At 56.5% G+C, this 14,075-nt stretch overlaps 2 protein-coding genes across 3 annotated transcripts; one reads left to right on the top strand and one right to left on the bottom strand.

Annotated features, from left to right (window-relative positions):
* The first annotated feature begins 6 nt into the window (after positions 1–6).
* Positions 7–7,972, top strand: PKP3 (plakophilin 3). The gene is made up of 13 exons (XM_010710877.2): positions 7–292; positions 1,007–1,083; positions 2,050–2,771; positions 3,132–3,255; positions 3,395–3,599; positions 3,847–4,021; positions 4,284–4,401; positions 4,682–4,849; positions 5,191–5,376; positions 5,577–5,730; positions 6,136–6,328; positions 6,536–6,623; positions 6,984–7,972. Exons 1-13 carry the CDS (start codon positions 61–63, stop codon positions 7,017–7,019), a joined length of 2,478 nt encoding a protein of 825 aa, XP_010709179.1. The 5' UTR covers positions 7–60; the 3' UTR covers positions 7,020–7,972.
* Positions 7,973–8,059: 87 nt separating this feature from the next.
* On the bottom strand, positions 8,060–12,919 carry SIGIRR (single Ig and TIR domain containing). 2 transcript variants are annotated; one of them, XM_010710878.3, is made up of 11 exons: positions 12,769–12,919; positions 12,093–12,158; positions 11,251–11,364; positions 10,519–10,705; positions 10,312–10,442; positions 9,972–10,112; positions 9,724–9,867; positions 9,501–9,603; positions 9,273–9,423; positions 8,742–8,925; positions 8,060–8,653 (listed from the first exon to the last, which is right to left on the bottom strand). In XM_010710878.3, exons 3-11 carry the CDS (start codon positions 11,255–11,257, stop codon positions 8,457–8,459), a joined length of 1,245 nt encoding a protein of 414 aa, XP_010709180.1. In that variant the 5' UTR covers positions 11,258–11,364; positions 12,093–12,158; positions 12,769–12,919; the 3' UTR covers positions 8,060–8,456. The 2 variants fall into 2 exon arrangements, with proteins under 2 accessions (XP_010709180.1, XP_031409280.1); XM_031553420.1 differs by lacking the exons at positions 11,251–11,364; positions 12,093–12,158; positions 12,769–12,919 and having other exon boundaries at positions 10,519–10,715.
* Positions 12,920–14,075: the final 1,156 nt, after the last annotated feature.

The raw sequence follows: 14,075 nt of genomic DNA on the forward strand, positions 1-14,075 counted from the left end.
CACAGCCACACACACCTGCACAGGGCGGCCGCGCTCGCCTCGGCACCGCTCACCGCCGCCATGCAGGAGACTAACGCCTTCTTGCTGTCGGCCCTGCAGCCCGAGGCCGGCGTCTGCTCGCTGGCTCTGCCTTCGGACCGCCAGCTGGATGGTCGTGGCCGAGAGGCGGCCGAGGCCCAGCGGCTGCGCAGCGCTCGCGTCCAGGAGCAGGTCCGCATCCGCATGATGCTGCGGGGGCAGGCGGCTGCCCCAAGGCCTGAGACCGCTGTGCTTGACCCGGTGGACGGCAGAGGTGGGAGACCGCGGGACGGCTTTCTGTGGGTGGAGGGTTCCCCTTTTCCTTTGACCTAAACAGGGGCTTCACGTCTCGGAGGAGCATGGCTCCAGCCTGGGTTGGTTGTCCCCAAGCCTCAGTTTGCCCCATAAGGGTACTGGAATCCCATGCCCCACTTTGGGCTGCTCTCAGTGCTGTCTTGCCTTGCTGGCCGGGCTCCAAGTGCCTCCATTTAACGTCTGAGCTCACGGCCTCCGCCCTGCTGCTTCACTCCATTGTGCCTCGGGCTGCGCCCCAGTGACAGGAGAGCCCCCCCCGGCACCCTGCGCCTTGTTTGCCCTAAACTGGATGTCCCTATCCCTGCTCTGGTGGCACCCAGGTGATAGCCACCCAGTGGGACCAGATCATAACTAAGCCTTGCAGCAGAGCATGGCCGGCCCCGAGCCCCCATCTCAGCTGAGTAAGGCCAAGGGAAGCCGTGCTGAGGTGCCGTGTCCCCACCAAAGTAGCAATTACTGCTCTCACCATTGGGCATCTTAAAAGGCGGAGAGGCCATGGGAGGCGTGCTGTCTCCTCCGCAGCCTCTTCCTGCACCCCATGGCTGGAAGCAGGCACTTCTCCAGCCCTCTGACTGTCAGCCCCCTAGCAACCCCCCCCAGGGCAGCAGGGTGGGAGGCAGTGTTGGTCCCAGATGTTCAGACGAGTGTATTATTTCCCATCTCCATCCTGCAGGCGGTCCATATGGCACGACCGTGCGCTCCTCCTTTAGCTCTCGCTCTCAGACCAATGGCTTGGACTCCAAAGGCTCGGTATGTCTGAACCAAGCACACATCTCAGTGCTAGCTGGGGATGGCTTAGACAGCTGAGTGCTGATAGACAGCTTAGTGTGATACCTGAGGGTAGGAGGGCCCTAGATGGATCTGGAAAGGCTGGATCGATGGGCTGAGGCCAATGGGATGAAGTTCAGCAAGACCAAGTGCTGGGTCCTGCACTTCAGTGACAACAACCCCAGGCAGCGCTACAGGCTTGGGGCAGAGTGGAAAGTTGTGTGGGAGAAAAGCATCTGGGATTTAGTTGACAGTGGCTGAATGTGAGCCAGCAATGTGCCCAGGTGGCCAAGAAGGCCAATGGCACTCTAGTTTGTATCAGTAATAGCACAGCCAGTGGGAGCAGGAGGTGATTCTTCCCTTGTACTCAGTTTTGGTGAGGTCACACCTTGAGTATTGTGTTGGGTGTTGGGCCCCTCACTATAAGAAACACATAGAGGCCTGGAACATGTCAGAGGACAGCAGTGAATCTGGTGAGAGGTCTGGAGCACAAGTTTTAGGGGGAGCTGGGATGGTTCACTCTGGAGAAGAGGATGCCTGAAAGGAAGTTGTGGCGAGGTGGGAATTGGATTCTTGTCCTCAGTACAGGGATAGGATGAGAGTTGATGGGTTCAAGTTGCACCAGGGAAGGTTCGGGTTAGATATTAGGAAAAATTCCTGTAGAAGAGTGGTGAGACACTGGCATAGGCTGCCCAGGGAGGTGGTGGAGTCACCATTCCTGAAGGTGTTCCAGAACTGTGGACATGTGGCACTGAGGGATGTCGTCAGTGGGCACGGTTGTGGGTGGGTTGGGGTCGTATGTAGTCTTAGAGGTCTTCTCCAACCTTAATAATTCTATGACTAGACAGCACCAAGGAGGCTTTTGGCTCTGTCCTTTCCTTTTCCTGTGGTGAGGATGGAGGAATGTCCATGTGGTCACTCTCCCTTAATCCCATGCTTCCCCTCTAGCTGTACCAATCCATGGCCAAAAAAGATTTTGGCACGCTCAAGGGAAGCAGCTGGTCCTCGCGGTCGGCTGTGGACCTCACACCACACAAGCGGATGGCAACTATCAGCAACGGGGGGATGCCAAAGGGCCGGAGCTACGGCGTGGGCTATGCCATGTCACAGGCTGCCAACACCTCCCCACGGCCCAGCTCCTTCCACGAGCGCAACTACCGTGCCCGGCAGAGCTTTGACACGCTGTCGCTGCGCTCCCTGCGGCTGGCTGACGGGCCACTACCTCCCAGCACCGCAGATGATCGCTACAGTATCATCTCGGAGCAGCTGGACCCCATAGGGCACCGGTCCCTCTACAAAAACCAAGGCAACGGTGGCTTCAGCCGCTCGTACACCTTCGAGAGGCAGATGAGCACAGGTTCCAATGCAAAGAGCTCCGACTGGTTGGATGGTGGAGAGGTGCCCCAGAGCCGCACCATTCGGGCGCCAGCCATGCGCACACTTCAGCGCTTCCAGAGCAACAACCGCTCACGGCTCAGCACCAGCTCCTTTGGCAGCATCCAGCCATCCTCGCAGGCGGCCGTTGGGAGCTCCTACATGGGCATGGTGGAGCACAGCTCCCGTGCGCCCTCCGTGCGCAGCCTGGCTGAGTCCAGCCACCACCTCCAGGACCAGCGTGCCATGGATATGTACAACGGGCACAGCACGCTGCTCACCCAGCAGTCAGGAGGGTGAGTACCAACCAACCTAGTCCCTTGTTCTCATGAGTCACTTGGCTGATTTAGGGCTAAACTCCCAAGTTCTTCCTTTGCTGCAAAGGAAAGAGGAGAAGTGAGGTGGTTGGCATCATTTGGCCTCACAGGCATGGAGCGTGGCGTAAGTTCACCTTTAAATGAGTCCTGCATATGCTTTTAGGTCCTAACATAAAAACATAGAGGTGGGAAGGTGCTTGCTAAGCCAGAAGGAGTGTGGTGGGGAGGGAGATGGGTTGACACATCTCCTCTGAAATGTGGGATGTGGTGTGGAGCAGAGATGGAAGACCCTTGTGATTGCCTTTTCTGGGCTCTTCCTCATCTGCCTGTGGCTTCCAGGTTTGACGACATTGACCTGCCCTCAGCAGTGAAATACCTGATAGCCAGTGACCCCAACCTACAAGTCCTGGGCGCTGCCTACCTCCAGCACAAATGCTACAGTGACAGTAATGCCAAGAAACAGGTGGGCACCAGAGGGGAAAGTTCTCATGAGCCTCTCCAGTATGGTGGGGCACACCTGGGAGGATGAAGGAGATGGAGGGAGCCTCAGACCCCATGGGAAGTTGGCTTGGCCCCTCCACCCAACCTGTTTCCCGTTGTAGGCTCGCAGCCTCCAGGCCATGCCCAAGCTGGTGAAGCTCTTTAACAGCCCCAACCAGGAGGTGCAGCGCCATGCAACAGGTGCCATGCGCAACCTCATCTACGACAATGCTGAGAACAAGCTGGCGCTGGTGGAGGAGAACGGCATCTATGAGCTCATGAGGACGCTGCGGGAGCCTGATGATGAGCTCCGCAAGAATGTTACAGGTCAGAGATGGTCACAGGGCTGGACTGGGGTCCTCCTCCCACTGAGGAGGAGGCATCTGGTTCCCCTGGCCTGTGAGTAAGGCCAGGGTGATACTACATGAGGACAACTTTGTGTTGTCAACACACACCTGGGTGGTGTCCCCAGCCATGAGCTGCCTCATGGTTGTGAGCAGCCAGTGTGAGTTGGGCCAGGGCAGACATGCTCTCTAATTGTCCCCAGGACTGAGGATCCATTTCTTCCATGCAGGGATCCTATGGAATCTTTCCTCCAGTGACAACCTGAAGGATCGCTTGGCTCGAGACACACTGGAGCAGCTCACAGACCTGGTTCTGGTCCCCCTCTCTGGCCTAGATGGTTCTGGTGTCATCCAGCAGAACCCCTCTGAGGCAGAGATCTTCTACAACTCCACAGGCTTCCTCAGGTACCTGCTCTAGACCAGCCTTAGTCCTACTGTGGATAAAGGTTTAGATGGGAAGAAACTCCATCTGCACTGCCAATCTAGGGAGCAAAGGTCGCTAGAGCTTGTTTTTGAGGTCCTCGTTCCTTGCAGTGCTTGTGCATCAAGGCAAAGTGTTGTCAACCCCATAGGACAAGCTTTAGTTGCCCTCAGTGCTGTAGTGGGGTACCAGGATGAGTGGCCGTGATGCCACTTCTTGCCATGATGGACCCTTTTCCCCATGCAGAAATCTGAGCTCTGCAAGCCAGCAGACCCGGCAGAAGATGCGTGAGTGCCATGGGCTGGTGGACGCTATGATCCACTATGTGAACAGCTCCCTAGAAGTAGGGAAGTCAGAAGACAAGGTGAGCCTCAAGATTTGCTCTGCTCAGAAGGTTTGGGGCTTCAGTGCCCTCAGATGGGGCGTTGCTCACTCCCTTGTGTCCCTTGGGGTCACCAGACATCCTCCACAAAGTGGGGAGAACAAAGCTGGGTCTGTCCAAGCTTACTGGGGGTAGTGGGGTACAGTCAGTGGTGGTGCCACGGATGTGACTCTGAACATGGAGTCCATGGGACTGTGCCCTGGAGGGTGTGCCAATTCACTAGGACTGACTTCCACTCTTCATATCCCATTTCTTTCCCCAGAGTGTGGAGAATGCTGTCTGTGTCCTGCGCAACCTCTCCTACCGCCTCTACGATGAAATGCCTCCCTCCTCCCTCCAGCGCCTGGAGGGCCACCGCAGGAATAATGGTGGAACCATGACAGGGGAGCTGGTGGGCTGCTTCAGCCCCCAGAGCAAGAAGGCTCGAGAGGTCAGCAGGTGGTGGGGGGTGGACCGTGGCATTTTTGTGCTCTGACAGCTGCATCGCTTGGGGTGTGGAAGCATGGGAAAACAGCTGGTGAAACATGATTGTGGGTGGAGGTGGACACCAGCCTTGGCTGCTGGGTGGGACACATTGGTGAACTCAGAGGGTGAATCAGGTGCTACTTGCATGTAGCAATGGGTGCAAACCCCTCTCCCCCAACGCTGAGGGGTGTGACACAGCTGGGTTGACATGTCCGCTTCCTGCCAAGCTGGAGGTGCCCGCAGCCAGAGGACAACACAGAGGGATTGTTCTCTCTGGGTATAACACTGCTCTCCTTGTCCCCGCAGCACTATCTGAATGCAGACATTGTCACTTTCACGGAGGTGTCCAAGGACCCCAAGGGCATGGAATGGCTCTGGAACCCACAGATTGTGGGCATCTACAACCGACTGCTGCAGCGCTGCGAGCTCAACAAGCACACCACTGAGGCAGCCTCGGGTGCCTTGCAGAACATCACTGCTGGGGACCGCAGGGTGAGGACACAGGAGGGGAGCGTCCCCTGGGCTTGTAGCATCTTGTTTGGCTGTCGCTGCTGGTCACAGCGCTACCTGGGTGGGGGAATGTGGCCATCACACTCCTCGCCAGTCAGGTCATCCTGCCACACTGAGCAAGAGGAGGAGGAAGATGAGGCAAATCTGGTAGGTGCCTCTACTGTGTATTTTTGCCTCTGCAGTGGGCAGGTGTGCTGAGCCGGCTGGCCTTGGAGCAGGAACGCATCCTGAACCCTGTGCTGGACCGCGTCCGCACCGCTGACCACCACCAGCTGCGCTCCCTGACAGGGCTCATCCGCAACCTGTCCCGCCATGCACGCAACAAGGATGAGATGTGTGAGTGCTGGGGAGGGCAGGGCTGAGGTGGCACAGAGGAGCTCACTGGACGCTTTCCGTCCTTTTGATCCTCAGTTTGGCCTCTGCTTACCTTCAGGCATGTCTCAGCACCTTCCTGTGTCCATGCTCACAGCTAGACGCATGCTTGTGTGGTGTCCTCTCTCTCTCCAGTGACCAAACATCCCTGACATTCTCTGTCTTCCTTGGCTGTGCATCTATTGCCCCAGCCCATCTCGCACACAGCTCCTCTCCCAAGTGCCACGGAGATTTAGCAGAGAGCTTGAAGCACCCCTGGTGCTGCCTCATGGCTGCCTCATGGCCCCTTGGCTGCAAGGCTCCTCCCTAGGTCACCATGCATCCTATGGGGTTGGCTCCTAGACCTGATACATTGCCTTTGCCCTTCAGCCACTAAGGTAGTCAGCCACTTGATTGAGAAGCTGCCAGGGAGTGTCGGGGACAAGGCACCGCCTGCTGATGTTATCGTGAACATCATTGCTGTGCTCAACAACCTGGTGGTGGAGAGCCCCATGGCTGCTCGTGACATCGTCTACTTTGATGGCCTCAGGAAACTCTTCTATGTCAAGAAGAGGAGGGACAGGTGGGAGCTCGCTTGTCTATTTTTCCATCCCAACCACGGTGTTTCCCATCACCGCAGCCATCTGTTTTTCCATCTGGGTGCTTCTTACCACTTCTAGTAGAAGCACTTTGCCCTCGGACTTTATGGGGTGGTATCCTTGGGCTGGTGAGTATCATTCCATGCCCTCTGTTACCCAAAATATGATTGTATTTTCTCTCTCTGCTCCAGCTCAGACAATGAAAAGTCTTCCAGGGCAGCAGCCAGCCTCCTGGGCAACATGTGGCAATACACCAAGCTCCACCGGGACTTCAAGGTGGTACGTACCTCCGTCTGGTGTGGGAGCCTGGGGAAGAGCCCAGGGGAGTCATGGCTGGGGGCTTCACCCTGGAAACATGTGCCACCCAAATGCTTCAGGGTGTATGACTTGCCCTGACTCCACACCTTCACTTCACGTGGAGGTGGGAACATCCCCAGAGCATCATCCTTAGGGTGCCAGGTGCCTAGAGGGATGGGAACACACACCTGCCCACGGTGGGCACAGCATGCCAGAGAAGAATATATTTGCGTTCCCAGTCTCTACCTCCTGGCAAGGTGTGGCCACAGGTGCCCATGAGCAGGGGTAGTGACAGCACCAGGGGTGACCCCACTGGGTGACAAGTGGCCTTTTTTCTTGCAGAAGGGGTACCGGAAGGAGGATTTCCTCAGCCTGTAAGAACAGCCCCAGGGAGAAGGGACTGCACAGCCCTCAGTCTCCCCTCCGGGACGCGCCTTGCTGCCTCCTGTGACCCCGGAGGAGCCGCTCACCTCAGGACTCCTGCTCTGTAGCATAGTCCCCACTGCTCCTCGTGTCCCTTGCGCCTACCCCCTGCTGCTGGGAACCCTATCTCTGGGCTGGGGATGCAGGAGCTGAAAATATCCCCCCCACCAAACCATTTTTGCACCACTTCAAGCTTGACAGAGGGGCAGGAAGCTTTTGGGGGTGTCCCTATCCCAGCTGCCCCCACTAATTAGGGCTGAGCTCCCAGAATCTCATTGTGCTGGGCTGTGCCCTGCATGGGGATGGGGCTTTGTAGAGCATGGGGGGGCATCCATGATGGCTGCTGGTGTCTCCCCAAAGTTTTAAGGGGCTGCAAGGAGCCAGAAGCACCATCAGTGCACTTTGCAGCAAGGACCCCGTAGCTGCCCTGTTAAGGACCTGGGGCTATTCAGGACCAGTGCTGCATAAGCAAGATCCAGGCAGGGCCAGCTAGCTTGTGTTTGCTGGGTGGCGTCTCCCCGCAGGGTGGGGAGATGCCCTCGGTGCCCGGTGCAGGTGGGGCCAGCGTGAGTTTAAAGCTCACCCAGCAGAGGCAGAGGGTTGGGGTGTGCGGGAGGCTGTGGGTTGCTTGGGTCTGCCAGTGGGGTTTGGGACTGGGGAGGGAGACCCTGCGCTTGGGTGTGCCCCATCTGGGAAATGGAGTAGAGTAGGTACAACAGGGGCTGGGAAGTCAGCAGATGGGGGTGGGGGGAGGGGGGAAGACTGAGCAGTGTGGCAACAAGGGACCTCCCCCCTACTGGATGTGACATGTTGGGACGATGGGGCAGTGCATTTGTCCCACCAGCTCTCCACATAGAGGCTGTGCACTGTGTATCCCCCAAATAAAGACCTTGAATGATATCCCTGTGCTTGAACAGCACCTGTGGACACTGTCTCACCACTCATTGTGGAATCCACCAGTGCCATCCGTGTCCCTGCAGATGGACGACACCCACTGGAACAGCAGCATTTTATTGCCATGAGGATTTCTGTGGGGCAGAGGGTGATGCTGCCTCAAGCAATTAGGGTAGGGGAATGAGGGGCAAAGGGATGTGGGTGCAGGGTGCTTCTCCAAGGGCATCATCACTCCCAACATTTGTCCGTCAGGCAGGAAAAATGTCCCTTCTACCCAGAGCAAGTGAGGAGGACCTACCACCCAAGGGTGCCCAGGTACTGTGGACAGGAATGTCCCCCCATGATGGCTTTTCACCATGGAGCATGTTGCTAGGAGCCAGCTCCTCTCCACCCAGCTTCAGTTCTTCTGAGCCTGGGATCCTGGAACCATGACCAGAGTCTGTGCAGTCCCACAGCGTTTGGGGATGCTGAGATTCAGCAGCTTGGCTGTGGCTCTGCTCAGATATCATCCTCTGTCACCAGGCAGTAGAAGTCTGTGCGGGCCCCATAGTTGCGTGAGCCCAGGTCAGAGACGTCAATCTCGGATCTGTGGCTGTCCTTCAGCTGTGTGTCCTCCTGCGTTCCAGTGGCCAAAGCTGTGGGCCCCCCGGGGGCACTGATGCGGGGGGGACTTCTGAAAGCATATCCACGGAGGCCTGGAAGGAGCAGATAAGGGTCAAGTGATGGGGAAGGGTCAACCTAACCTTCCCACCCAACTGAGAAGAGGAAGTGGGTGACAAGTACCTGTACCCAAGTCTCCATCTGGGTGGGGGTCCCCCTGGCTGCTGTCCAAGTAGCTGCTGTGCAGAATGAGCATGGGGTCCTTGTCCTCCTGCAGCTGGGTCTGTGGGTCCCCCATTGTCCCCCGGAAGGCCACCTTGCGTGGCAGGGCCAGGCACAGCTCCTTCCAGAAGTCTGACGATGGGGTCTGCATGGGGTAAGAAGGAGATGAGCTGTACTGGGTTGCAGAACAGCCCTGGCCAGCCCTGTGCAGGTCTGGAGAAGGCTCCTCCTGCTGCTGGGAGCTCAGCCAAGGTGAAGGCTGTGCTCTGCCGTGGCAGCATGCCTGCACAGCGATGGAGAAACCAGCCTGACCTGCTGGAGAGCTGCAGCTCCTAGCCTGGCCTTACAGTGTGAGCTGTGCTGCCCTGGTTTCCTTGGCCAGGGGACACCCTAGAGCAGAGCTCCTTCCTGTGCACGTTTGGGACGTGAGCATGCAGATCTGGAGCCTGATATGAAATGGGGCACCAGGGTTGGACCCTGCTTGGCCCTTACCATGGAGCCTGCTCGCCAAACCAGCAAGGTCACTGCACTCCTGTGATGCTTCAGCAGGCTGATGGCAGGGTGTGTGATCTCCCGGTACTGGCTCTCAAAGACGATGAAGATGGGTTTCTTGGAAAGCTCTAGCAACCTCCAGAGCCCTTCCCTGTGAGACAGGCATGGGGCAGGAGGTGAGGAGCCGCCAGCCCTCTCTCCCAGAGGCAGGCAGGAGTGGACTCATACCTAAAGCTGCTGTTGCACCAGTCTTGCTCCAGGTATGCCACTGAAAGGACCACAATGAGACGCCGGCATCTGCTCACATTCATGATGAGGTCTGCTGATGGCTCTGTGCCGGGGAGAGAAAGCATCTTAGCCCCTTGCCCAGTGCAACCTCTCCCCTCTTTGGGATTTCAGATTCAGGTGTCAGCACTGTCCCTCTGCCCAACGCCATAGAGATGGTGCCTACCAGCATTAGGCAGGATGTTCTGCTCATCCAGGTAGAGCTTGTAGCCATAGCGGTTCTCCAGCTGTGGCTTGACAATGAAGTGGACAAACTTTCGGTCATCTGGAGCAGTGGCATGGGACACATAAGCATCATACAGCTTCCCATCTGTGTGGTTGGGGGGAAAAGGGGAGGTTAGTACCAGAGAGGAGCCTGCCCAGGCCCAGAGGTAGCTCATCCTGGGGCCACCCTCTTCTCTGCTCCCTTCTCACCGTTCATCTCCAGCTCGCCGTAGTGGTTCCTGTACCAGAGGAGCACGCTCAGGCGGCATCTGATATAGAGCCCTGCCAGCAGCACCAGGAGGGCCAGGACCAACAGGGCAGCCAGCACTGCACTCACATGCCCCACAGCCTCTGCAAAGATAGTGAAGAGCATGGTGAGCACGGCTGGTAGCCCAGAACCAGCTTTCTGTAGTTCACCTCAACATGCAGCCATTTCTCTTTCTCCCGCTTCGTGACACCCATGGGGCCACCACTGTCACCCCCAAGCCAGAGCCCTCCTTGGGTTTCCCACTCCTGTCCCCACCAGGGCTTGCTCCCAGTGTCTCCCTACCTCCTCTCCGCAGGGTGAAGGTGGCTGTGGCATTGCTGACCCAGCAGGCAAACACCCCGAAGTCGGCATTGTGCGTGAGGTTGACCTGCAGGACGGTGGCAAGGAGACGCTCCGAGGCATTTTGACCAAACCTAGGGAGAGAAGGAGCCACTGTGGGTTGGGCAGCCCAGAAAGCCAGACGGACGTACCCTGGGGCAGGCTCCTTACCACGTGCTGTCTTGTCTGTTCTCACTGCCCAGCCACTGCCCATCCTTGGTCCAGGTGGGGACAGGCTCACAGTGCTCACTAATTGCCCAGCGCACAGTGCAGTTCAGCACAACCTGGCTTCCCAGGGCCAACTCCAGTGTCTCGTTGGCAGCTGGGGCAAGGATTTCAGGAGGTACACTGCAGAAATCTGGAGGCATAGGGAGAAAGGGAAACCATCAGGAACCCAGCTTCTGGCAATGGGGAATCACAGAACTGTTGAGTCATTATGGTTCGAAAAGATCTGTAAGGTCATCAGCCCACCCCCACCACACTCATTAAAACATGTCCGTCATTAGAACCGTAGAATCATTAGAGCTGGAATAGACCTGTAAGATCATTGAGTCCAACCCCTGCCCACCCCCACCATACCCACTGAACCATGTCCTCCGGTGCTGCATCTCCACGTTTCTTGAACACCTCCGAGGATGGTGACCCCACCACCTCCCTGCATCACCGCTCTTTCCAAGAACAAATTTTCCCTACTATTTAACCTGAGGCATAACAGCCCTGCTGCTGTCCTGGCTTCCCCAGAAAACAAGCTCTGCTGCCAGGGTCTGGCAGGGAGCAGTGCTCTGCAGCAGGCTGGGCCGGTTTTTGAGGCTGGAGCCCACCCCAGAGCAGCAAGTGGAACCTCCGCCGTGCTTGAGAGTGAGGGGGCTGAAAACACTTGAAACATTGATTTTCGCAGCCTACCTGCCATGACGTGGTCAGAGACATTCAGCTGCTGCCATTGCGGAAGGAGGGACCTGGTGTCACGTATTCCAGGAGGACAAAGTCCACCTGTTTCTGCCACAGGGTGGATCGGGGCTGGGACAGAGGACAAAATGGAATTTGGGTTAGGGTGTTGCTGCGAGGCCACGGTGAAACCACAGCCCCTGGGAGCCTCAGTCCTAACGCAGCCGTTCTTTGGATGTGCAACTGGGGACCCTCCTTTGTGCTGCGTGGCTTAGCTGTGCACTGCTTCCAGCCCAACGTGCCTGTTGAAATTGCTAATTAAACCACAGGGTTTATTTATAGCAGCACGGGCTTCCTATCTTGTGAGCTTTCACACCCAGTGGGCACAGCGGCCACAGTAGGAGGCACAGTGCTGCCCTGTGGCTGTGCCCAGGGACCATCCCTGGATGGCATTGCCCTTTGGGAAGAGGGGCTGCAGGGAGGACAGCCCGCACCTCACCAATACATCACACTGGGAACAAAAGGTGAAGCAGAGCCTGGCTGTGGGATTGGGCTCCTCTGTCCCTGAACACCCGCAGAGCCCCCAGCATGGGTACTGTGCCTGCTGGGAATAACAAGGATGTCATGATGCTGGTGTTTATGCAAGGCAGCACTACTGTAAACACATCCAGTCAAACTGCTGGGGCCAGGAGCAATAAAATCTGCCCTAGCTGCCTCTGCCCCAGAGCTTCTTCACTCCTGATTGCAAACTCGTTTGGAAATGATGAAACCTGGTTTTCCCCCAGAGAAACTGTGTCTGTGTTGTGGGTGTTATGGGGAAGGGGTGGGTTTGCAGTTGGGGATGGAGGTACCTCACCTACCTGTGGCACAGCAGCTGCAGCTCTGGGCAAAAATGGGGTCAAGGTACGCAGGGGACGCTTGAGCAGCTGGAAAATAATTGATACCTAAAGCATTAACTGATTTTTTTCTGTGGTCAAGGATGGAAGAGCAGGGGCTGGAGCGCCTCACTGCCAGGCTTTTGCATGGGGAAGGGATGGGAGGTGCCACACTGGGGTGGTGTGAGGCTTTCCCAGCCTGCTGGCAATGCTCTGGTTGCGCTCAGTCCTGGCTCACCCATCATTTTGTAGCTGGAAAGAAGGAAGTCCCAACAGGGTGTGGGCTGGCTGGAGAGCTCAAGGAGGCCCCCAACATGTCCCTAGCCACACGGGGAGGCATAACCTTTGCGCCAGGGGATGAAATGGGTGCTGAAAGGGCAGTTCTGTGCGGGGCTGAAGGAGGAGCACAGGGGAACACAAAGCACACTCCCATTTCCTACGTTTTGGTTTGAGGGATAGCCCAGTTTTGTAGTGATCCAAGCATGATAGCTGGACTGTGGTATCCCCCTGGAGAAAAGCCATGGGGAAAGCAAGGCAGACAGGGAGCACACAGCAGGGATGGAGGCTAAGCAACAGGGCTTATGGGGAGAGGGTGAGACTCTACTGACCCCAGCCGAGAGACTTCAACACAGAGTGGGAAGCAATGGAGAGCTGTGTTTACCTGCAGGAGATTCCTCCAGACTTCCTGCCAGCCGTCTTCCCCCTATGCCACTTGAGCTGACTGCCGGCCAAGTGCTTTTGTTGGGCTTTTCTCTGTGCTTTTTTTCTGTTTTTAAGTTATTATTCCCTCCTCCCCCCTCCCTTCTTCAGTCCATGCCCTTCACTGGGTTCCCCAATCATTGGGTGCCAGGCCTGCAGAAGGGGTTGGCCATCCCTCTTTCCCTCCCACCGCTCCACCTCCACCTGAACCTGTGGGAGAGGAAAAAAAACACCTAAATAACTTTGGCTTTATGGGAGGGGAAAAAGAAAAAGAGAGAAAAATGGAGAGGAAAGGCAAGCCAACCAACCTGCCAGCCTCAGGGAGCTGGGTGCACAGCTCCTTGCAGCTGGAAGAGACATTGGGCTGAGACAAAACCTGCATCCACCGGTAATACCAGCTCCTCAGGCTCCATGGGAGCTCGGGGGTGTGTGCTCCTTGCAGAGCTGTGGGCAGAGCCCAGGGTGTAATATGGGGTCATGGTCTGCTGAGCACCCACAGGCTCAGGGCTCTGGGACTTGGTCAAGGAGGGTCTCCAATAGTGTGGAGTGGACGTGGTGTCTTGGCAGGACAAAGCTTGTACCATGGAGTCATTCCTCTAGCTTGTATAGGGAGCTGGAGCCAGCTGATATGTGAGCAGCAAGTGATGGCTGTGATAACTGTCAAAGAGGTAATTAAAGCCACAACACAGCCTAGGTTCTGGTTAAGTTCACAGTGACAGTGGTGTTTGGTGAGAGGCCAGTGAAAGAGTGCTGCCATCCTAGCAATGCCTAACAGCACTGAAAGTACTGGAGTCTTCAATAAGGTAATCACACCATTTGGGGCTGAGAAAAAGTGGCTGTTTCCAGAAGTGGTTATTTCCTCCTGAAAAGCCCCAGTCCAGCAGACCACTGATGGAGGAGGTGGGGTGGTCTGCATTTCTGAGCGTTGCACGCTCCTGGGATTTTCCAGGAATAAAACTGTATGAACAACAGCCATCAAACACAGCAGTGTTGTGTGGTCGTGTGGAAAGAGCTGAAAATGGGGGGTTTCTGGCTTCTTGGGGATTTTGATGGTGGGGAAGGGTGGCTGGGCTATGGGGTCAAAAAGAAGGTGGGAGACGATATAATGGCCCCAGTGCTTCACCTTTTGTTTGTCTGTTTCTTTTTCTATGAAGCTTTTTCTTTGTTGTTGTTTTCCTTTAAAGCATACAAAATAGTTTTGGTTTACTCAAGGCTTTCTGTTCAAAGGTCTTGAAGTGCTCTGCCTCCGGTGCAGCTCCTTCTATCTGC

Source organism: Meleagris gallopavo, chromosome 5 (genome assembly GCF_000146605.3).
Source record: "Meleagris gallopavo isolate NT-WF06-2002-E0010 breed Aviagen turkey brand Nicholas breeding stock chromosome 5, Turkey_5.1, whole genome shotgun sequence".
NCBI classification, from domain to species: domain Eukaryota; kingdom Metazoa; phylum Chordata; class Aves; order Galliformes; family Phasianidae; genus Meleagris; species Meleagris gallopavo.

Coding starts and splice junctions, on each gene's coding strand:
- SIGIRR (XM_031553420.1), bottom strand. CDS start 10,715: ATGCCTCCAGATTTCTGCAGTGTACCTCCTGAAATCCTTGCCCCAGCT. Junction 10,443..10,518: donor AACAGACAAGACAGCACGTG/GTAAGGAGCCTG, acceptor TTCTCTCCCTAG/GTTTGGTCAAAATGCCTCGG. Junction 8,654..8,741: donor AGATGGAGACTTGGGTACAG/GTACTTGTCACC, acceptor TGCTCCTTCCAG/GCCTCCGTGGATATGCTTTC.
- PKP3 (XM_010710877.2), top strand. CDS start 61: ATGCAGGAGACTAACGCCTTCTTGCTGTCGGCCCTGCAGCCCGAGGCC. Junction 2,772..3,131: donor CTCACCCAGCAGTCAGGAGG/GTGAGTACCAAC, acceptor TGTGGCTTCCAG/GTTTGACGACATTGACCTGC. Junction 6,329..6,535: donor GTCAAGAAGAGGAGGGACAG/GTGGGAGCTCGC, acceptor TCTCTGCTCCAG/CTCAGACAATGAAAAGTCTT.